At 40.2% G+C, this 16,690-nt stretch overlaps 1 protein-coding gene across 2 annotated transcripts in view; it reads right to left on the minus strand.

Moving 5' to 3' along the window:
- The window catches only part of LRIG3 (leucine rich repeats and immunoglobulin like domains 3), a 46,106-nt gene extending 31,609 nt beyond the window's left edge, over nt 1–14,497 (minus strand). Inside the window, exons 1-3 of one of the 2 annotated variants that reach the window (XM_081059714.1) lie at nt 13,980–14,497; nt 8,159–8,230; nt 7,875–7,949 (exon numbers count right to left, since the gene is read on the minus strand). In XM_081059714.1, coding sequence (XP_080915840.1) covers nt 7,875–7,949; nt 8,159–8,230; nt 13,980–14,245 — 413 coding nt within the window. In that variant the 5' untranslated portion in view covers nt 14,246–14,497. The remainder of the gene's footprint in view (nt 1–7,874; nt 7,950–8,158; nt 8,231–13,979) is intronic. The other variant, XM_081059715.1, reaches the window with a different exon arrangement.
- Nucleotides 14,498–16,690: the final 2,193 nt, after the last annotated feature.

A 16,690-nucleotide genomic window follows, 5' to 3' on the forward strand; every position in this document is an offset into this window, starting at 1 on the left:
ATATATGTCCATTTGAACCAGGGGTATCCGTTTCGTCACTCATCTAACAAACACATACTGAGCGTCTACCATTATGCCAGGGTTACAATGGAGATGACAATAGGCATGACCTCAACTTTTAGGAAGTTTCATTCTGGTGGGGAAAATGGACATTAAAGAATCACAAATATGCAATTGAAAAATGTGACTGCGTATATGATAATAAAGTGGACATTGAAAATATATAAGGGAAACCCAGGTTTGACTTAATGAGAGTTGGGGGCAGGTGAGAAAGAAGGAAAAGCATGTGTAACGGGCCCTGAGGCAAGAACAAGCTGGCATGTTCCTAGAAGTGAGCAATGAGTCTAGAGGAGGCTCAATGGGCAAAGATTCAGATCATGCAAAGCATTCTATGTTTTGAGAAGGATTTTTCTCTCGATCTAAGAGCAATGGGAAATTCCTGGAGGGCTTAAAGAGTCAGGACACGATCACGAATTTATATTTCAAATACAGCCATTCTACATTGAGCATTCACAAACCTTGCAAATTTGTATTGTGGGGACTGGTTTCCAAGAAAATGTGAAGATAAACTTAGAGAGTATTTGTCACAAACCCAGCTCTGTGTACAGTAAACTCTCTTTTATGTGCAAATCACATATAAACATTTTAAAATCCAATACAATCCAACTTATCATAGTAAGATGCTTATGTGTTTATTTTGTAGGACTTGAGCTTCATGAGCTTACTTCTATTAAACACAGTAATGTCTGGTTTGTTCATACTGGTGAAGGTTGGAGCCCCCTAAGGCAACGTCCTTTACATATGAAGACACAGTCCATTCATCTACATCAGCAGGGCACACACTCCGGGATAACATTTTCAGTGACCAAATTCCATAGGTTCATTTATACCCAGATACAGGTAAAGATGGGATATGGTTTATGTCCACTTGATCAGAACAAAGCTCCTTGATTCCCAGAAAATTAAGTTCTAATTTTGATTAAAACTGCTTCGCAACTTCTTTAATTAACATATTGACCCATAAGTTTTGGTTAAAAAAAACAATTAAAACTAAAATCTCTGAGCTTTGCTGCAGTGACAAAATTATTTACATCATCACCTGAAAACCTGCATAATGCCTGCCTCCCTTACATGCATCTTTGAATTGTGAACTATTAAAATATCAAAGTTTTAAAAGTCATAAACTGAGTTTGATGAATTATTTAAATAAACCCTGTGCAATGCAACCAAGCAATAGTTTCTTAAATCACTGTCTCCCAAACTGATTTTATTAGTCTGAGTTTTGGAATATAATGAGAAATGCATGCCTATGGATAAAATTCCCACTTAATATGGTGCTGGGTTCAGTATCTAGATAACAGAACACTGTCGAGATTTCTAACCACTAGTTCAAATCTACTCTTTTCATCATCCAGAAGGCAATACTCAAACGTCTCCTACCCCATGGCCAATGTCCCTTTGTGGGAAAGAGATGTGGTCCTAACACAGCAGGGCTCAGAACACAGAAGAGTTCCAAGGATGGATGGATAACAGACAGGTATTTGGCAAGTCAGAACTGTTAAGTATCAAAGTCACATTACTTATTTGTCTTTATGGAACTTCATTTAGAAAATGAACACTGTTTAAAGACGATTTGAAAAAAAGGAGAAAAACAGATTCTGTGCTTAACTGAACTGCAGTTATTTCATCCTCCTGCTTTAAAGTCTTCAGTGACTCCCAGACCTGTAAAACACCTAAGCGCAACCCTACCAATTTACCCAAGTCTCCTACCTCCTCTGGACCTGTCACCCTCACGCTCTACAATTACTGAAACTACAGATCTGCTCTGCATGTGACAGACCCAAGCATATCTCTCTCATACGGGGCAGCACCCTACTTGGAGTATCTCATTACTGTCTGTCTTCCCATTATTCACTACTCAAAGCCCCTCGAGGGCAAGGCCAAGTCCTATGTCTCTTTGTTCCCTAGTGCTTGGCACATAGTAGGTGTTGTTGTTGAGCATGAAAAATTCAAATTCGGCCTTATAGATACACAAGCCCTCAGGCTAGAAATGTTGTTCAGTTATTAATTATAATTGAATCCTCACCAATTTTTCTGAACTACCTGAAGAGAACAAAAGTTTTCCTGAAAATTCACCCCAAATGCGAAGTTCTTTCTCCCTCCCTCATCTCCTGCTGCCAGGATACTGTTTCTCAATCCTGCCTTCCTCCGGCGACCCTCCTGTCCAGGAATCCACGCTGGCCCATTGCCTCAAGTCTCTGCTCTTCCGCCACGCCCAGCAGCTGCTGCTGCTCACACTTTTCAGAGCCCTTTCTTGTACATCATGCCATTTGATCCTTCACCGGAACCAGATGAGATAGATGGAGACATCTTACACTGTTTTTACAGACAAACAAAGAGTTAATTAACTTTGCCTGAGGTCAGACAGATCATTAGTGTGAGATAAGACAAAAACCTGTGTGCCCCATTCCTAGCTCAGGTCTCCCTACACAAGGGTCCACGATCTCTCCCGTCCACTCAGATATTTAATGAGCATCTCCTAAGTGCCAGAGACTAGACTGGGTCTAGTCTGTGCTGAGGGGTTTGAAAGCTCAATTAAGATATGAGTCCTACCCTGGAATGAGATGTGTGACAAAAGTCACTGGAGAACTATTCAGACTATACTAGTGGGAGTTTCAAAACTGAAGAAAAAAGGAAAAGTTACCACCCTTCTCAGAATTCTACAATGACTATTGTTCATGCCACACAAACTGCTCATACTCCCTACTCCCTACCACCCAGATTGTTCTCTGTGGCACATAAATCACATCAGATCTCGTAGGAAAAGGGACCTGATGTAGTTCCTATGTGTGTTGGACACAAGGGTTAAATAATCTGTAATCTGAAGACCAAAGTCATCCTCAGTGGGCCGAGATATTCACTTTGAAAGGGAAATGGGAAAGTGGGTTTTTATTTCCCACACACTTTCATTTCACACACACTCCAGGGCACGTGCTCACAGACTACAGTGGTAAGCTAAATCCTTATACTACTTAAATTATTTCTCTTGTTCTTTTTTCCTTCTTTTAATAATTATTGCTGTTGTTATAATTTACTATTTTTATTTTTTATTTTTTTTACTAAGCATGCAGAGTTGAACACAAATTAAGTAAAATATACGTATGCTTTGTCTCCACTGTAAATTTTTAGTCACCGGTATAAACTAAGTTTATAGAAGATTTTTTTGAATTATGCTAACTGCTTAGAATTATGAGGCTGTTCCATAAATATTCCTTAATTCATATACTCATTAAGCACCAACTACATGCCATACACCTGCATTAAGTGCTGGGAAAAACAAGAGTCAGCCACAGAGGCCTCAAATTACAGGAGAGGAGAAAATTAAAACAAAATCATTTCATTACCATGTAACAGTTGGATATACAAGGCAAGATGGCCGGGACAGGGAAGGGAGGGTGAAGGAGATGGCCCCCCTGCCACCACCAGGATGCCCTAACATGACTCCCTCTCCCACCATCAGACCCTGATTCAAGTGTTGCCTTCCTAGCGAGGCCCTCCATGCATTCCGTCTAAAACTGTAAACCCCTCTTCCATCACTCTCGCATACCTCCTTTCTGCTTTATTTTTCTCTCTAGCACTTCTCATCTTCTGACCATTTCTTATTTACTTTATTTTTTGTCTTTCTCCTTCCATGAGAGGGTCACCACGAGGAGGGCAGAGATTTTTATCTGTTTTGTTCACTGTTGAATCTCAGCCCTAAAACAATACCCAGTAAGATTTGGTAAATACTCAGAAAGAAGTCTTCCCTGACCACATTCAAGGGCAACTGCCAGAGCTCTCTGTCCCTTTGTCCTTTTTCCTTTTCCTTCAGAGCATTTATCAAAAAAAAACAAACCTGAAGTTTTCCGTTAAAATTGGTTTACTGATTTTTTTCTCACCCCTCACTAGAACGGAAGCTTCCTGATAAGAGGGAGTGTGTTGGCTTTGTTCACTGCTGTGTTCCCAGCACTTACAACAGAGCCTGGCACTGTTTATTCAATCACCTTTAGTTGCATGAATGATCCTCATCATGATCACAGCTCATATTCCCTGAGCACTGAGCATATGCCAGCTCGTTTTACCTGTATTCTCTCTCCAGATCCTCATGACAACCTTCTGAGGTGGGCAATATTATTATTCTTCATACTGATAGATGAGGAAACACAGACGGTAACTTGTCCAGGGTCACATAGAGAAGAGCCAGCAATTAATTCTGAACCATCTGACTTGAGCTTTGGTTTTAGTCCCTGTTGTACTGACGTGACCAGAGCTGCACTGCAGAAGAACAGTCCCATCACCTCTCCTGGCCGACTGCAGTGGTTTTCTCATCACAACCACCCTCTCGCCACCTCCAAGCCATTCTCCACACTAAAGCCAGAGCAACACTTCCAAATAGCAAATCTGATCACCCTGCTCTGCTGGAAATCTCTTCAGTGGATTGCCGTTGGCCAAGCACACATTTCTGGGGTCCTTCCCAGGAAGGTGATCAATTTTTGTAACAACTTCTCTGAAAGGATACCAATGTCATCTCTGGAAAAATAATATATTATGAACTTGGGAGAAATGTTCTACCTTTGAGATAAGAAATAATGAGAAAAGGTTTATTTGATTATGATAAACTTTACTGGTAATTCAAGAAGTATTTATGCTATTTCTGATTAGAATCAGCAAGGTAGATGTGTTAAAACAAATGTTCTTGGGCCCCACCCAAACCCATTAATTTAGAGTCTCTAGGGACAGGGTCAGGAAATCTACATTTTTAACAAGTACTCTAGGTGCCTGTCGGATTCACTGACCTAAACCTTTTTAGCTCTATGTCACCAGGCAAGTATCTGTATGTTGGGCTATATTGTATAAACCATCAATGTCAAGACTAAGACTTAACTAGCTCTAGCCAATGACCACTAAGGCCTCTTTTATTCAAAAATAATGTCATGCAACTCATGAATTCAAACCAGACCCTAATCCAGGTGACAGGTTTCAAAAATGTCCACTGCTTCAGCAGCTCAGGCCACGTCACAGGAAACTAGAACTATCATATATGCTAAACACAACTCACTTATGCCAGATGAACAGTTTTGCTTCAAAATATTTTCACTCCAAAGATTATTCCATTTCCTCTCCTAAAATATACCATCCTGCCATGACTAGGAAATTGAGAGAATGATGAACAAAAACACAAAGTACGTCTTGCCCTTAGCTTACCAGTTGACTTCTGAGCTAGTGCTGTGTGGGGTTCAAAGAAAATCAACTCTATTCAGGTTTTTATTTTATTCTGAAAAATCCCTAAAAATGTTAAGAGATGAGCTTTGTTAATGGGGACGATCATCAATGATCATCCAACCATCACCCCAAGACCTGGCATCTTGTCAGGTTTCCTTGACATTGTCAGAACTGGTCCCTAAATAAATTCATCTCCGGACATGGGACACCATCTCCTGGCCCCTGCAGCTGAGAGAAGAGGAAGGTCTTACCAGACACAGTCTTCTCTGCATACAGCCCTCCAGCTGGGGGGTTACTGCACAGAGCAGCAACAGTATGGAATACTGATACGAAATCAGTTGGAGCTCAAGACTGTATTTTTCCTTTTTAAAAAATACATTTTAAAATTATTTAACTTGAGCAAATTACCCAGAAAAATTATTTGTTCCACAAACTGTAAAAAACAACAATAACAACAAAAACTTTATAGGATAAAGTTAAATAAGCCTAAGAACTACTTTGAAACATATAGGATTTAATTGTGGTGCTACAGCAAGTTTCCAATCTGAGCCATGTTATATGGTTTAACCATTTTTTTGAAATTTCAGAAATGTAAATGCACTGACTTCTAGCTCTGATTATTTATTTTCAAGTGCTTATATATAAAAGAAAATGTTCCACCCTATGCAAGGCAGAAATTAATAGTGCTTTAGAAACAACGATTGTGTATTGCCATATCCAAAGACGCCTACAGGAGAAAACAAAACATTTGTAGAAAACAGCTAGAGAAATACATTTTTCAAGATATTTCATAGGTGTGAAAACAATTTTTCATGATCCATATTGAATAACTACCTATATAAATTACTGTTCACAGATTCTATGTGGTCTATGTAATAAATGGGATTTATCATTAGATAGATGGACAAAGCAACCCCTGGTTAGATGTACTAGGGCAAATTAAGGGGAAAGAAAGTGAGATTATTCAAATTCAAAAAAGATTATTCAGCACTCACTAAAGTGAAACACAAACAAGAATGCGAAGGCGAGTTCAAATTTAGAAGGTTTCTAACTTTCCTTATTTCATTTCAGTCTTCTAATTACAAATTATAGATTTAAAGCATGAAATCACTAGGTTATTTATTTCCAACAGAACTGTCTAATTTCCTTACAAGTTCTTATGCTTTTACCTCTATATACCATGCCAAGGAGATTGTTATCCCCACCCTACCCAGGTTCTGAAACTCCACTCAAACCCTCTTCGCCATGAAGCATGCAATGACCCCCTCAAGACTCTTGAACATGCTTACAGAACCTGCCAATACACAGGGCAAGGACAGAAGGGGCAAGTGGCATTCTCTGGGATTTCAAAAGGCCTCATTGGTCAAACGAGAGTAGCTAAAGATGTTTAAGTTACCAAAACCAGTGCTTTATTTAGACTCCACAATTTTAAGCAATTGTGAAAGGCAAAGAAAACAGGTATTAATGCTAGCACAAAAATGTTTTTTAAATTCAGTGTTTATTTGTCAAATACCAACTGCTTTTTCTTTCATTCCTTTCTGTTTCTGATCTTTGGAAAAACCACATCAGTATCAAATGTCACTTAGTTCTTACTCAAACAGAGGAAAGGAGACACAGCGGCTGCAGCAGTGACTTAGCTGACCTGGGCCCTGAGTGAAAACAAACCTCTATAAATCACCAGATGTAAGCAATTGGGTAGTGATCACTTTAATTAATTGAACAGCTTTCCTGAAATTTACTGTATAATTTCGACCCTCCCAACACCTTTCCCAGAATTGCCTAACAATGGTGGGTTTTTTTCTTAAGTTGCTTAAAGGAGGAAAACATTTTTAAGTTCAGTGGGTTAAACACATTTTTAAATTAGTCAAGATTAAGGTAGTGAATTACTTAATTTTAAAAATTAAACCATGCACATTCTAAATGCTACCTTTAAATGCTGAAAAGTCAAAATTATTCCAAAACATCTTCAGTGCATGAATATAAACATGTCATCTGCCCTAAACATAGAGCAAATTTAACAGAATGTTAATTTTATTTTGTAAAATAACGTGCAATGGTATTTCTAACTTCAATCACATATTTAACTTTCACCGTATAAAGCTCATATTTTAATATGATGTTTCTGAACCCTGATTTCCACTGCAGGCACTGCACTTAAAAGAGGATACTCCAATGCCTTATTAATAACTCCCATTTCGCCTCACAAAACAACTGCAATCATTCTCCACTAGTAACCATGTAATAATATCTAATCCACAGCTCCCATGCCAACCATTAAGTAATACCTGAGTTCAAGTCCTAGTCTAAAGAATACAATCAAATACATGTCTCCATGCTCCATGGGATGAAGGTGGCTTCTCTGAATCTCAGAGATCAGTTCAGCAAAGATAGCAAAGTTTAAAAAGTGTGTTGTTACAATAATACTTCAAAATTAGGAGTGAGAAAGGAGGGATGGAAAACAAGTCAACCAATTTGAAGAACACTTCTCCATTATCTGCTGGGGGAAGTATTCGTATTCTGCTTGTAAGGTCCTCACTCTAGCCCATATGTAACTGCTACCCGTGATCCCTGCAAACATACATGCGAAATCCTGCTAACGTTCATTCACTTACAAGGAGAGAAGTGTAACATTTGCTGAGACTGGTCCTAGATTTGGAATGGTCTCCAATTCATTGTTGTTCAGTTTCCTAAAAATGCCCAAAAAAAGAGGGGGGGAGAAAAGCTGATTAGATAATCTGTAATCATAGAGGTGAAAACTTTTTAAAATTATTTGAAGACACCTCCCAAGTTAACAGTTTTAAATAACTTATTGTAATCCAAATGTTCTTTATAATTAAGTAGTGTCCTGGGTAGTATATTTTATTCAAACCTCAAATAGAAAATAACTAAGACTCACACTTCTCGAAGGCTTTGAAGGTGGCTCAGGGAACTTGCCTTGATGAAAGACAATCTGTTGTGACTTAAGTCCCTATGAGAAAACAAAAATAAAATTATAAGTAGTTTTTAAAAATCACTAATAGCACTTACTGATGTACGAGGCAGACTGGATCTGTGAAATACCTCTGTCAACACTAGTGACAACGTAAGAAATAATTGGTCCATCCTGTCCATAAAACCAGATGGTAACCAAAATGCCCAACTCAAAAATACAAACTCTGAGGACAAAATTAGTTTAGGAGGCTGGCAGATTCAAATGCTTTAAACCCACAAATGTTTTAGGAGATGTTTTTTGGCACAGGGTGAACTGATCTTTTGTGAGTTGGTTGTTTTGCTTCACCTTCCCCATCCCCTACCATCTCCTCACTTCCAACTTGATATGATGAAGTCATGGCTTATGAAGTGGCTAATTAGGCAGGTTGCTGAAAGTAAAACCTCTCCAGAAACCTTGTTATTATCATAAAATTAAGCATCAGTGTCCTTATTATAGTCAAACAAAATAAAAATTGCTTTTCACACATTTGTTTCTCTGGGTTAAGGCACCAAATTATTTAAAGCGCCATTTTGTGTGTGTGTGTGTGTGTGTATATGTGTGTGTGCGCGAAAGAGAGAGACAGAGAGACAGAAAGAAAACCAACAGAACCCTATGCTTTCCTATATTCCCCAAATCTCAATATCTGGTAATATAATGTATAATTTAAGTCATATCAAGTACCTATCAAAGTTAAGTAGAGTGTATAGACCTTTGTGATCAGATTTTTTTTAATCATTAAAATAAATCTGCTTCTTACTCAAAGTCTCAACCTAACATAGTAACAATTTCCATAGTATATTATTTTTTTAAAAAGCACAACAAAACTCCTACATACATACACAATAATCTCAGCATTTACCTCAGAACGTCATCTCAGCATTTAAGATTCAAACTATGAAACAAAATCTGCCCAATATTTGGTTATAGTCCTTATATTTGTCAACATACTGAATATGTGCCTTCAAAATGGTGTAATGAAAATGAAATGGCTGAACAGCTACTGAAAACCAGGCTAACAACAGTATGGCTTAAAGCTCTCCTACTGAAAGAGGTTAACCATCTCTTACTAAATTAATTCTTTCAGTGTTTAAAAAGAAGATTTTATGTAACCCAAGTTTCAAATAACCACATTTGACTGGCGAAAAGCATGAACCATTTGTTGTATGCATAAGTACGCCCCTCCACCGAAAAAAAAAAAAGGCAGAGAAATCACATCCAGAGAGGCAGTGTTACTTAGTGCATATCCATTAGGTAACAATTAGAAATCATAGATCCTTTGAATTTTTGTTTTGAGAATAAACCTGGATCTCTCTATTTCACCTAAAAAAAAAAAATCTGCAAAGGTTTTATTTGAAACATGTTTGCCTCAAGACCTACCAGACAGTAACAGACATGAGTAGATTTGTTCTGGTAGAGTTATAACATGAAAAAAATCTGGCACAGTCTTTAAACTATAAAAATCCTGCAATTACAACCACTGCTGTGCATGCTCACCACGCTGGAGCCAGACACTTTCCCTCACAAACCCAGCTCAGGTCCATCTGGAGTTCATCAAGGAAACCGTGAGCCCAACAACTCACGTTAGGATTCAAACAAAACCTGTGTGCTTTTAGCACCACAGACAGTCACACATTTCCCACAGGGTTTAAAAAACAACCAAGGAAAAGAGTCCTTCACCTGGGAGGTAGCCTGAGTCAACAAAAAATCTCACTTGGACTCACTTAACTAAACATTGAACCAGCATAAAACTGCATCCCCTATTGTTTCAAGTTTTAAAAGGAAAGGGAGAACCAAATAGCATTTACATTTAATACTGGAGATTTTCTTTTTAATTAGAAAAACTGAAACCACACTCTTCACTTCATTTTAAGGATTATTTCACAGAGCAATCCTGTGAGAAAAGAGGTCGAGTGCTTAACTTTTTTTCAACCAGTAATGGGATGAGATTTCCAACAAAAGACCTTTAAAAATTTGAGAAACTGCCTTCACAGAACAGTGCACATGCTGAGGACCACTCACTTCTGATTCAGAAGCAGGAGCTGGCAACCTTAACTATTTCAGTTATTGCAACACTTCCATTCCTGAATTTTGTGTACTACTATTAAAACCACATTATATGAGGGAGAAAAAAACGTCACCCCTTAAGTGACTTTTACTGCTAAATACTTAAAGCCATGAAAATTTAATGCACCTAAATTTAGATTGAATACAGTTTATGTTTCAGAAATGATTACCTTCCAGTTAAAGGATGTCACATTTTCCTAAATCTTTCTTATATTGTTTTAATGGCTAGACCATTAAACACAAATTCTCATGTTTTCTTAAAACCCATAACATTCAGTAGGGAAAGCAGATTCTTCATTTTTAGAGTTCCATTAATGAACATCTTTACCAAGAAACCTTTTTAAAAAACTTTTGGTAGTGAGGTTAATGAAAGGGAAAGGTGGTCAGGCAGGGAGGTATTAACTATTTACCCAGAACTCAGCTGACCAAATACTTAAAAATCAAACTCTACATGGTGGAGAGAAGTCTCTCTTCCTGAATATCAGCAAGAGAAGAAATATACATGAAAATAATTAATTTACAACATTTGGTTCCAGCTATCATTTTCTTCCTTTTAGCATTTGGAAATCTGACTTCCAAGTCAAATTTTAAAATGCAAATCCAGCCCAGCTTCTTAATCAATCCCACTGGGGCCTGCAGAGCTGCTAATTCAGCAGAAATCTGGAAAGCTGAAAAACAAAAAGCCAGGCTGTAGCTGTTTTAAGACACTGATCCAAAGTGACTCATAAATCAGCCAGCTATGTTCAAGTTTTAGTCTGGAAAATATAGAAAAACAGCTGTGAAAACCATATGGACTATTACCCCTACCCCAGCCCCAATTCTGGTACCAACCAAAGAATTTCCAACAGGCGAACACTAAAGAAATCCCATCAGCAGAAAGCACCTTTCATACTTTTTGTGTCTGAGCCCTGCTAAATCAAACATTTCTCTGTGATACAATAAATAATTCTGAAATTCCAGTGAGATTTTAATATTACTTGAAGCTCTCATTGGCAATTGAGCAACTTTTCCCTGTTTTGACTAAGTAACATATTGGAAGAAGCACTCCTCTTTAGGTTCAGTACTCTCTGTAAGCACAAACTCTAGATGTAAACTCAAGTCTGCCTTTCAAGGCAGTTGTAAGCAACCTTCAAATGACTACTGTTTTAAGAGCCACTTCCATTAAAGTATTAGAAGTTACTTTTTGAAAGGTGAACTAACTACAATATTATTGCTCAAACTATTCAACTTTTCATACGTGTGGTTTCTATGGAAATAAATTACAACTGAATAAAGTGAAAAAATAAACACACATGTATAATAAATAGAAAGACTGGTTTTTTTAACTTGTAAATTCAACAATTAAAACAAAAGACAGACACTAAATGTTTTCTGAATAGTGAGTGCTCTCATAGGCTAGTCCTAAGGCAAATTTTTACTACCTTAATTACATAAGAAAAGGAAGTTAAAATATGAGAAAACATAATGCATTTTTTTCACTTCTGAATTCTGAAGCAGTCTATCTAAAGCTTTTCTCGTAATGTAAAATTTAAGAAGCACCTATCTATGCCTCCTGTCACAAACACCAAGTAACAGAGAAGTTATAGCTCGATTCCTTGTGTTTTTCTACTGCTGTCAAAGGTGGAGAGAGAAGACCTCTAGAGCTTTAGGCACAAACAAAAGAAACATTTACAATAAAGAATTCAGACCACATGGTTTGGTGACAACTACAAAGTTGGTTAAAAATCACACAAGTACAAGAATGACAGAGCTGTCCAATGAGTGATCACAGTGGGGCTTCTGACAACAGACCTAATGCTTATTTATACAAGTGGAACTTATTTTCACATACATTTAAGGAATGTGGACTTGTATTGAGACAATTTACTGCTGGCGGAAATGTAATTAAAGATTGTGCTAACCAAATAAACTGTAATTTGTTTTTAGTGTGCCACCAATTTATCTGCAAAACAAAATCCTAATTAGGTCAGCTACTTTTAAGACAACGTTTAAATAGGTATCAAACCCCCTTTGGTTTAACTCAACTTCTAGTCAAAGCACTACAGTTATGTTTTTTAAAGACATCCAAATTCACAAAATACTATATATTGCACGATCCAAGAGACCACTTGATATTGAGAAACTATTGAATATACGTTAGATTTGTGAATGATCCAAGCCTTTCTAAACATACCCCAGGAAGCACTACTGTATTCATTTTCTTTTTTCTCATCCCTCTATTATTCATAGGTGTTCACCCCCAGTCATTCAAATGTTCAGTTCCATATGTCATCAATAGAGCCATTCACATTTCATGAATAAGGCAGCATGACCTCCACAAGGGGCAATTGAACAGAATTAGCCACAACTAATTGAAAGTCTTTCTGCTTTAGGTTAAAGCCCTTATCTCCTACTTCAATTGTAATAAAAAACTACCTAATAAAACAGCCCGTGATGCGAGATTAAATATCAATCTAAAACTCTCCAATCTACTTTTTTACTAAACCAAGGTTTATTAACACACACAAAGAATAGGCTTTTGATGGTCAACAATTCTACAGTTCACAAATAAAAATGCTGATTAGCACAATGATTTAAAAACACAATTTCTTTCTATCACTCTTATTAGGACATTAGGGTAGTCTACTAGGAATTGTTTAAAAACTTCGAATTTTCATTGCAGTTCTGCTAGGCCCACACTTAAGGACTAAAGATGGACTGCACTTTTACTTCTTTTAAGAAAGAAACAAAGAAACACAAGTTTCAACTATTTGTTTACATATTACACGAGTCCTCCAATTTTAACAAAATAGGGCTGGGAAAGAATAAGGAAATGACATTTGCAAAGAATCAGCCTTTCCAACTCAACTAAGCTTTCTCCCCTGTTCTTGTGCGCAGTTGGCAGTGATTTCTGGTTTTCGGAATTCACAGTCAGCATCCCCAAACTTCCATAACAGTACCCAGCAATGTCTCCTAAACTGTCTGGGCGTTGAGAAGCTACAGAAATCACGCCCTTGGTTCTGAAAACTCTAGTTCCTTCCTTTCCACATCTATTGATCAGTCTTGCCAACTTCTTACCGGAACGAGGATGTGCTACGACGTGGTCGAGGAGGGGGATTTATGGAGTTTCCTAAAGTGAAATTAAGCACAGGGGAAAGAACAACAAAAGAATGTCTACCATAGCTTGCTTGGACAGTGCCCCAACTCTGTCGAGGGGGGTTCCCGAATGAAAGGAGCGCCTAAAAAGACTGGTTTGGAACAGGAAAAGGGCCCGAAGCAGTTAGAAACTCAGTGGGGCCACAGGATCATACACTCAGAGGGAGAACTGCGAACTCCGGGAGTCCGCACGTTGCTACCTCTCCAGGCCAGGCAGGGGCGCGCATTTGAGCCCCCTAGGAAAGCTCCAGGCGCAGAACGCAGACCTGACGTCCCGGCGTTGTCAGTGCTTCCCTCCCGTCGCCCATCTGCGCCCAGGCTGGGCGCACCAAGGGCCCACACCTGAACGCCCCGCAAGGCACTGGGGAAAGGAGACCGAGGTGCCGACGGCTCCTTTTCCATCCCCACGGCGCGCCGCTCGAGGCCTGGGCCAGGAGAAGCTGCCCTGGAAAAAGCTGCTGCGCGCCCAGCGCCCAGCGCCCGGGCCCCTGGCCGGCTCTCCAGAATCTCGCGCGGCCCCTACACCCCACACGGGACGACTACTTACAGCCGAGCGACCCAGGGTGGGAGCGGCTCGGGAAGGCGCACCAGCCGCTGGCGACTGCAGTCCAGCAGCTCCCCGAGGCAGCGGCAGGGAGCGGGACACAGGCGCTCAGCTGTGAGCCCGCGGCGGCCACCCTCGACCGGGCCCGCGCGCCCCAGCACCGCGCACAGCAGCAACCCCAGCGCCGCGGCGGGCGCGCGGACAGTCGGCGCGCCCATCGCGGTCCCGCGGCCTCTCGCTCGGCCCTGCGCTCCGCAGCGGGCGCGCATTCGGAGCCCGGCACAAACTTGCAGCCGACAGCGGCCGTCCGCGCTCCGGGCCGCGTGTGCGCGCCCTCCTCTCGCGCTCCCAGGTAAACGCCTTTCTTTTACTCCCCGTCGCGAAGCCCTCTCATGCCCCGGAGCGGCGTGAGGGGAACAAACAAACAAAACACAACCCGGCCCGCGGCAGCAGAGTGGCAGTACGAGCTGCGTCGGCGCGCCGAAACCCCTTCTTGCCCGTAAAAGAAACTTTTTCTCCGCCTCCCTGCAGCGGAGCGCCAGGTCCCGGCCCGGCGGAGTTGGGGGGGGCGGGGCGTGCTGTGGCCGGTGCGCGCCCATAGGCTACAGGTCCCGGTCGCCCGTAGCCACGTGACAATAACAAGGCTGCAGCCCCGGGCGGGAGCACCGGAGAAAGTGGAGCTGAGATTGTAGGAAATTCGGAGTTACATTTTCCAGCCTCTCGCTCCAGCAGTCTCCTCCAGTACATGCTCCAGTACTGGGGAGCGTATAGTACATGGAGTTGAAGAGGAAAAGGGAGTGAGCGAACAAGTGGGGGAAATGTTAGGGCAGCTCTCGGAGTTGGAGGTAGTTAGGGGAACTTCGGGAGGGGAAAGTTAAGCTAGCTCTGTTATCCGGAAAACTTTCAATGCCAAATTTTAAAAATTTGTAAATTGTCTTACCCACAGATGAAACAGTGGTTTCAATGAAAGCACAATTTTGTTTTTAAACATTAATACTGGTCGGTTTTCCCCCATAGGTGCGCTCCAAAAATAAGAATAATAAAATGTAAAAGTCATGATATTGGAAATGGTATATTGAGTTACAGATAATCAGCTGTAGAGCACTGGATTGATCTGGGGGAAATTATGGGAAATAACCTTCTCACAAACTGCGATGGCAATCAGATTGCATGCAATAGCAAGAAATAATAAAAGTCTCAAATATTTCAAGGCATAATGAAAACTAGGACATTGGAGGAAAAAAATTAGTATATGTACAGTGGTCCACCTTTGCTTTGATGACAAATCAAAGGACTGATTACAAATCCTGATTGAGAATGCTACCAGCCTAGAAATACTTGCCTGCATCCTCAGCCTGGGGTACATTCAGCATACAGGACTTCCCAGTGAAATCTGCCTTAACTTACCCTTGCAGGTGATTGGGGCCTCAGGATATTGGAACTGATGGAGACCTCAGAGATCACATGGGAATGCCTTCCTCCTCTGGGTCAGGAAATAGAACCAGAGAAGGCAAGCAACCTGTTTGTGGCAAAAACTGGAAGGTTTTTTTAAACTTCCACTTCTGCACTCAGTGTTTCTTGCATGTTCTCTGCCAAAGCATCCGTTGGGGCTGCCTAAACTGTTCATTATTGAGGAGTAGAGATAGCTTGTAGAGTTGACACTTTAACTCCAATGCCCGTTGATTTCCACTGTAACAAATCACCTGTACAAGCACTCCCATTTGTGGGGGAGAGAAAAGAATCACTTTGAAGTTGAGACACACCACTTCTCATATGATCAACCCATTCTCTTCTTTCCAGCTGTCATTAGCATCAACTCCATCACCTTTTTTGATGATGTTCATTTAGAAAATATTTATAATGATGGCTCCTTGGTTTTGAATGATCATTTTGCCTTCTTGGGTGTGGTCAAGACACACCACATTTAAGCTATGGATTTTCTAGCTCAGTCTCTCCCATCTGTTTCATATAAGGGAAATCAGGCTCAGTGCATTGGAGTTTTTAAAAAGAAGAAATATGCCATTCTATACATGCCATTATGTATAAGCATGATGGCATGAGTATGGTGGCTTGCTGATTGACACATCACTCACATGGCAGAGATAGAAATAGATAGGTTACCGTTTTGGGGAGGCTTGGCTCATTTTCTTCCCCCATTCTACACTTTCGTTATATTATTTCACCTTCTGTGAGTTCCATTTATATACTCACATGCTGGTATTTATCCCACCCATGTTTCTAGCCCAGATCATTCTCCTAACTCTAGACCTACATATTCAACCATCTATAAGTCATCTTAGTTTGAATGCTCAAATATAATGTCCAGAATTTTACCACCCCTGAACTTCTTTCCTTCTGAGTTCACTGTCTCAAGAAATGATACCTCCCTCCATCCAGATGACTACTGCCCCAGAAGCCTTAACATTCACCCTTGACATTTCCTCATTCTCACCACAACCTGTACATTAAATCAATTTGCAAGTCCTGCTGAAGCTAGCAAGTAAATGCATCTCTTATCTATGTCCATAGACATTATAAAAACTCAGACTACCATCAGCTCTTGCTTGGATTACCGCCATAGCCTCTTTCCTATCTGGCACTCCAGTCCTTTCTCCACAGTGCAGTCAAATGATATCCCAAAAGCTCAAATCTGGGCCTGTGACTCAACTGCCTAATTCCTTTCACAGGGTCCCATTGTCCTCAGAGTAAAGTTT

Source organism: Rhinolophus hipposideros, assembly GCF_964194185.1.
Source record: "Rhinolophus hipposideros genome assembly, chromosome: 9".
Lineage (NCBI taxonomy): Eukaryota > Metazoa > Chordata > Mammalia > Chiroptera > Rhinolophidae > Rhinolophus > Rhinolophus hipposideros.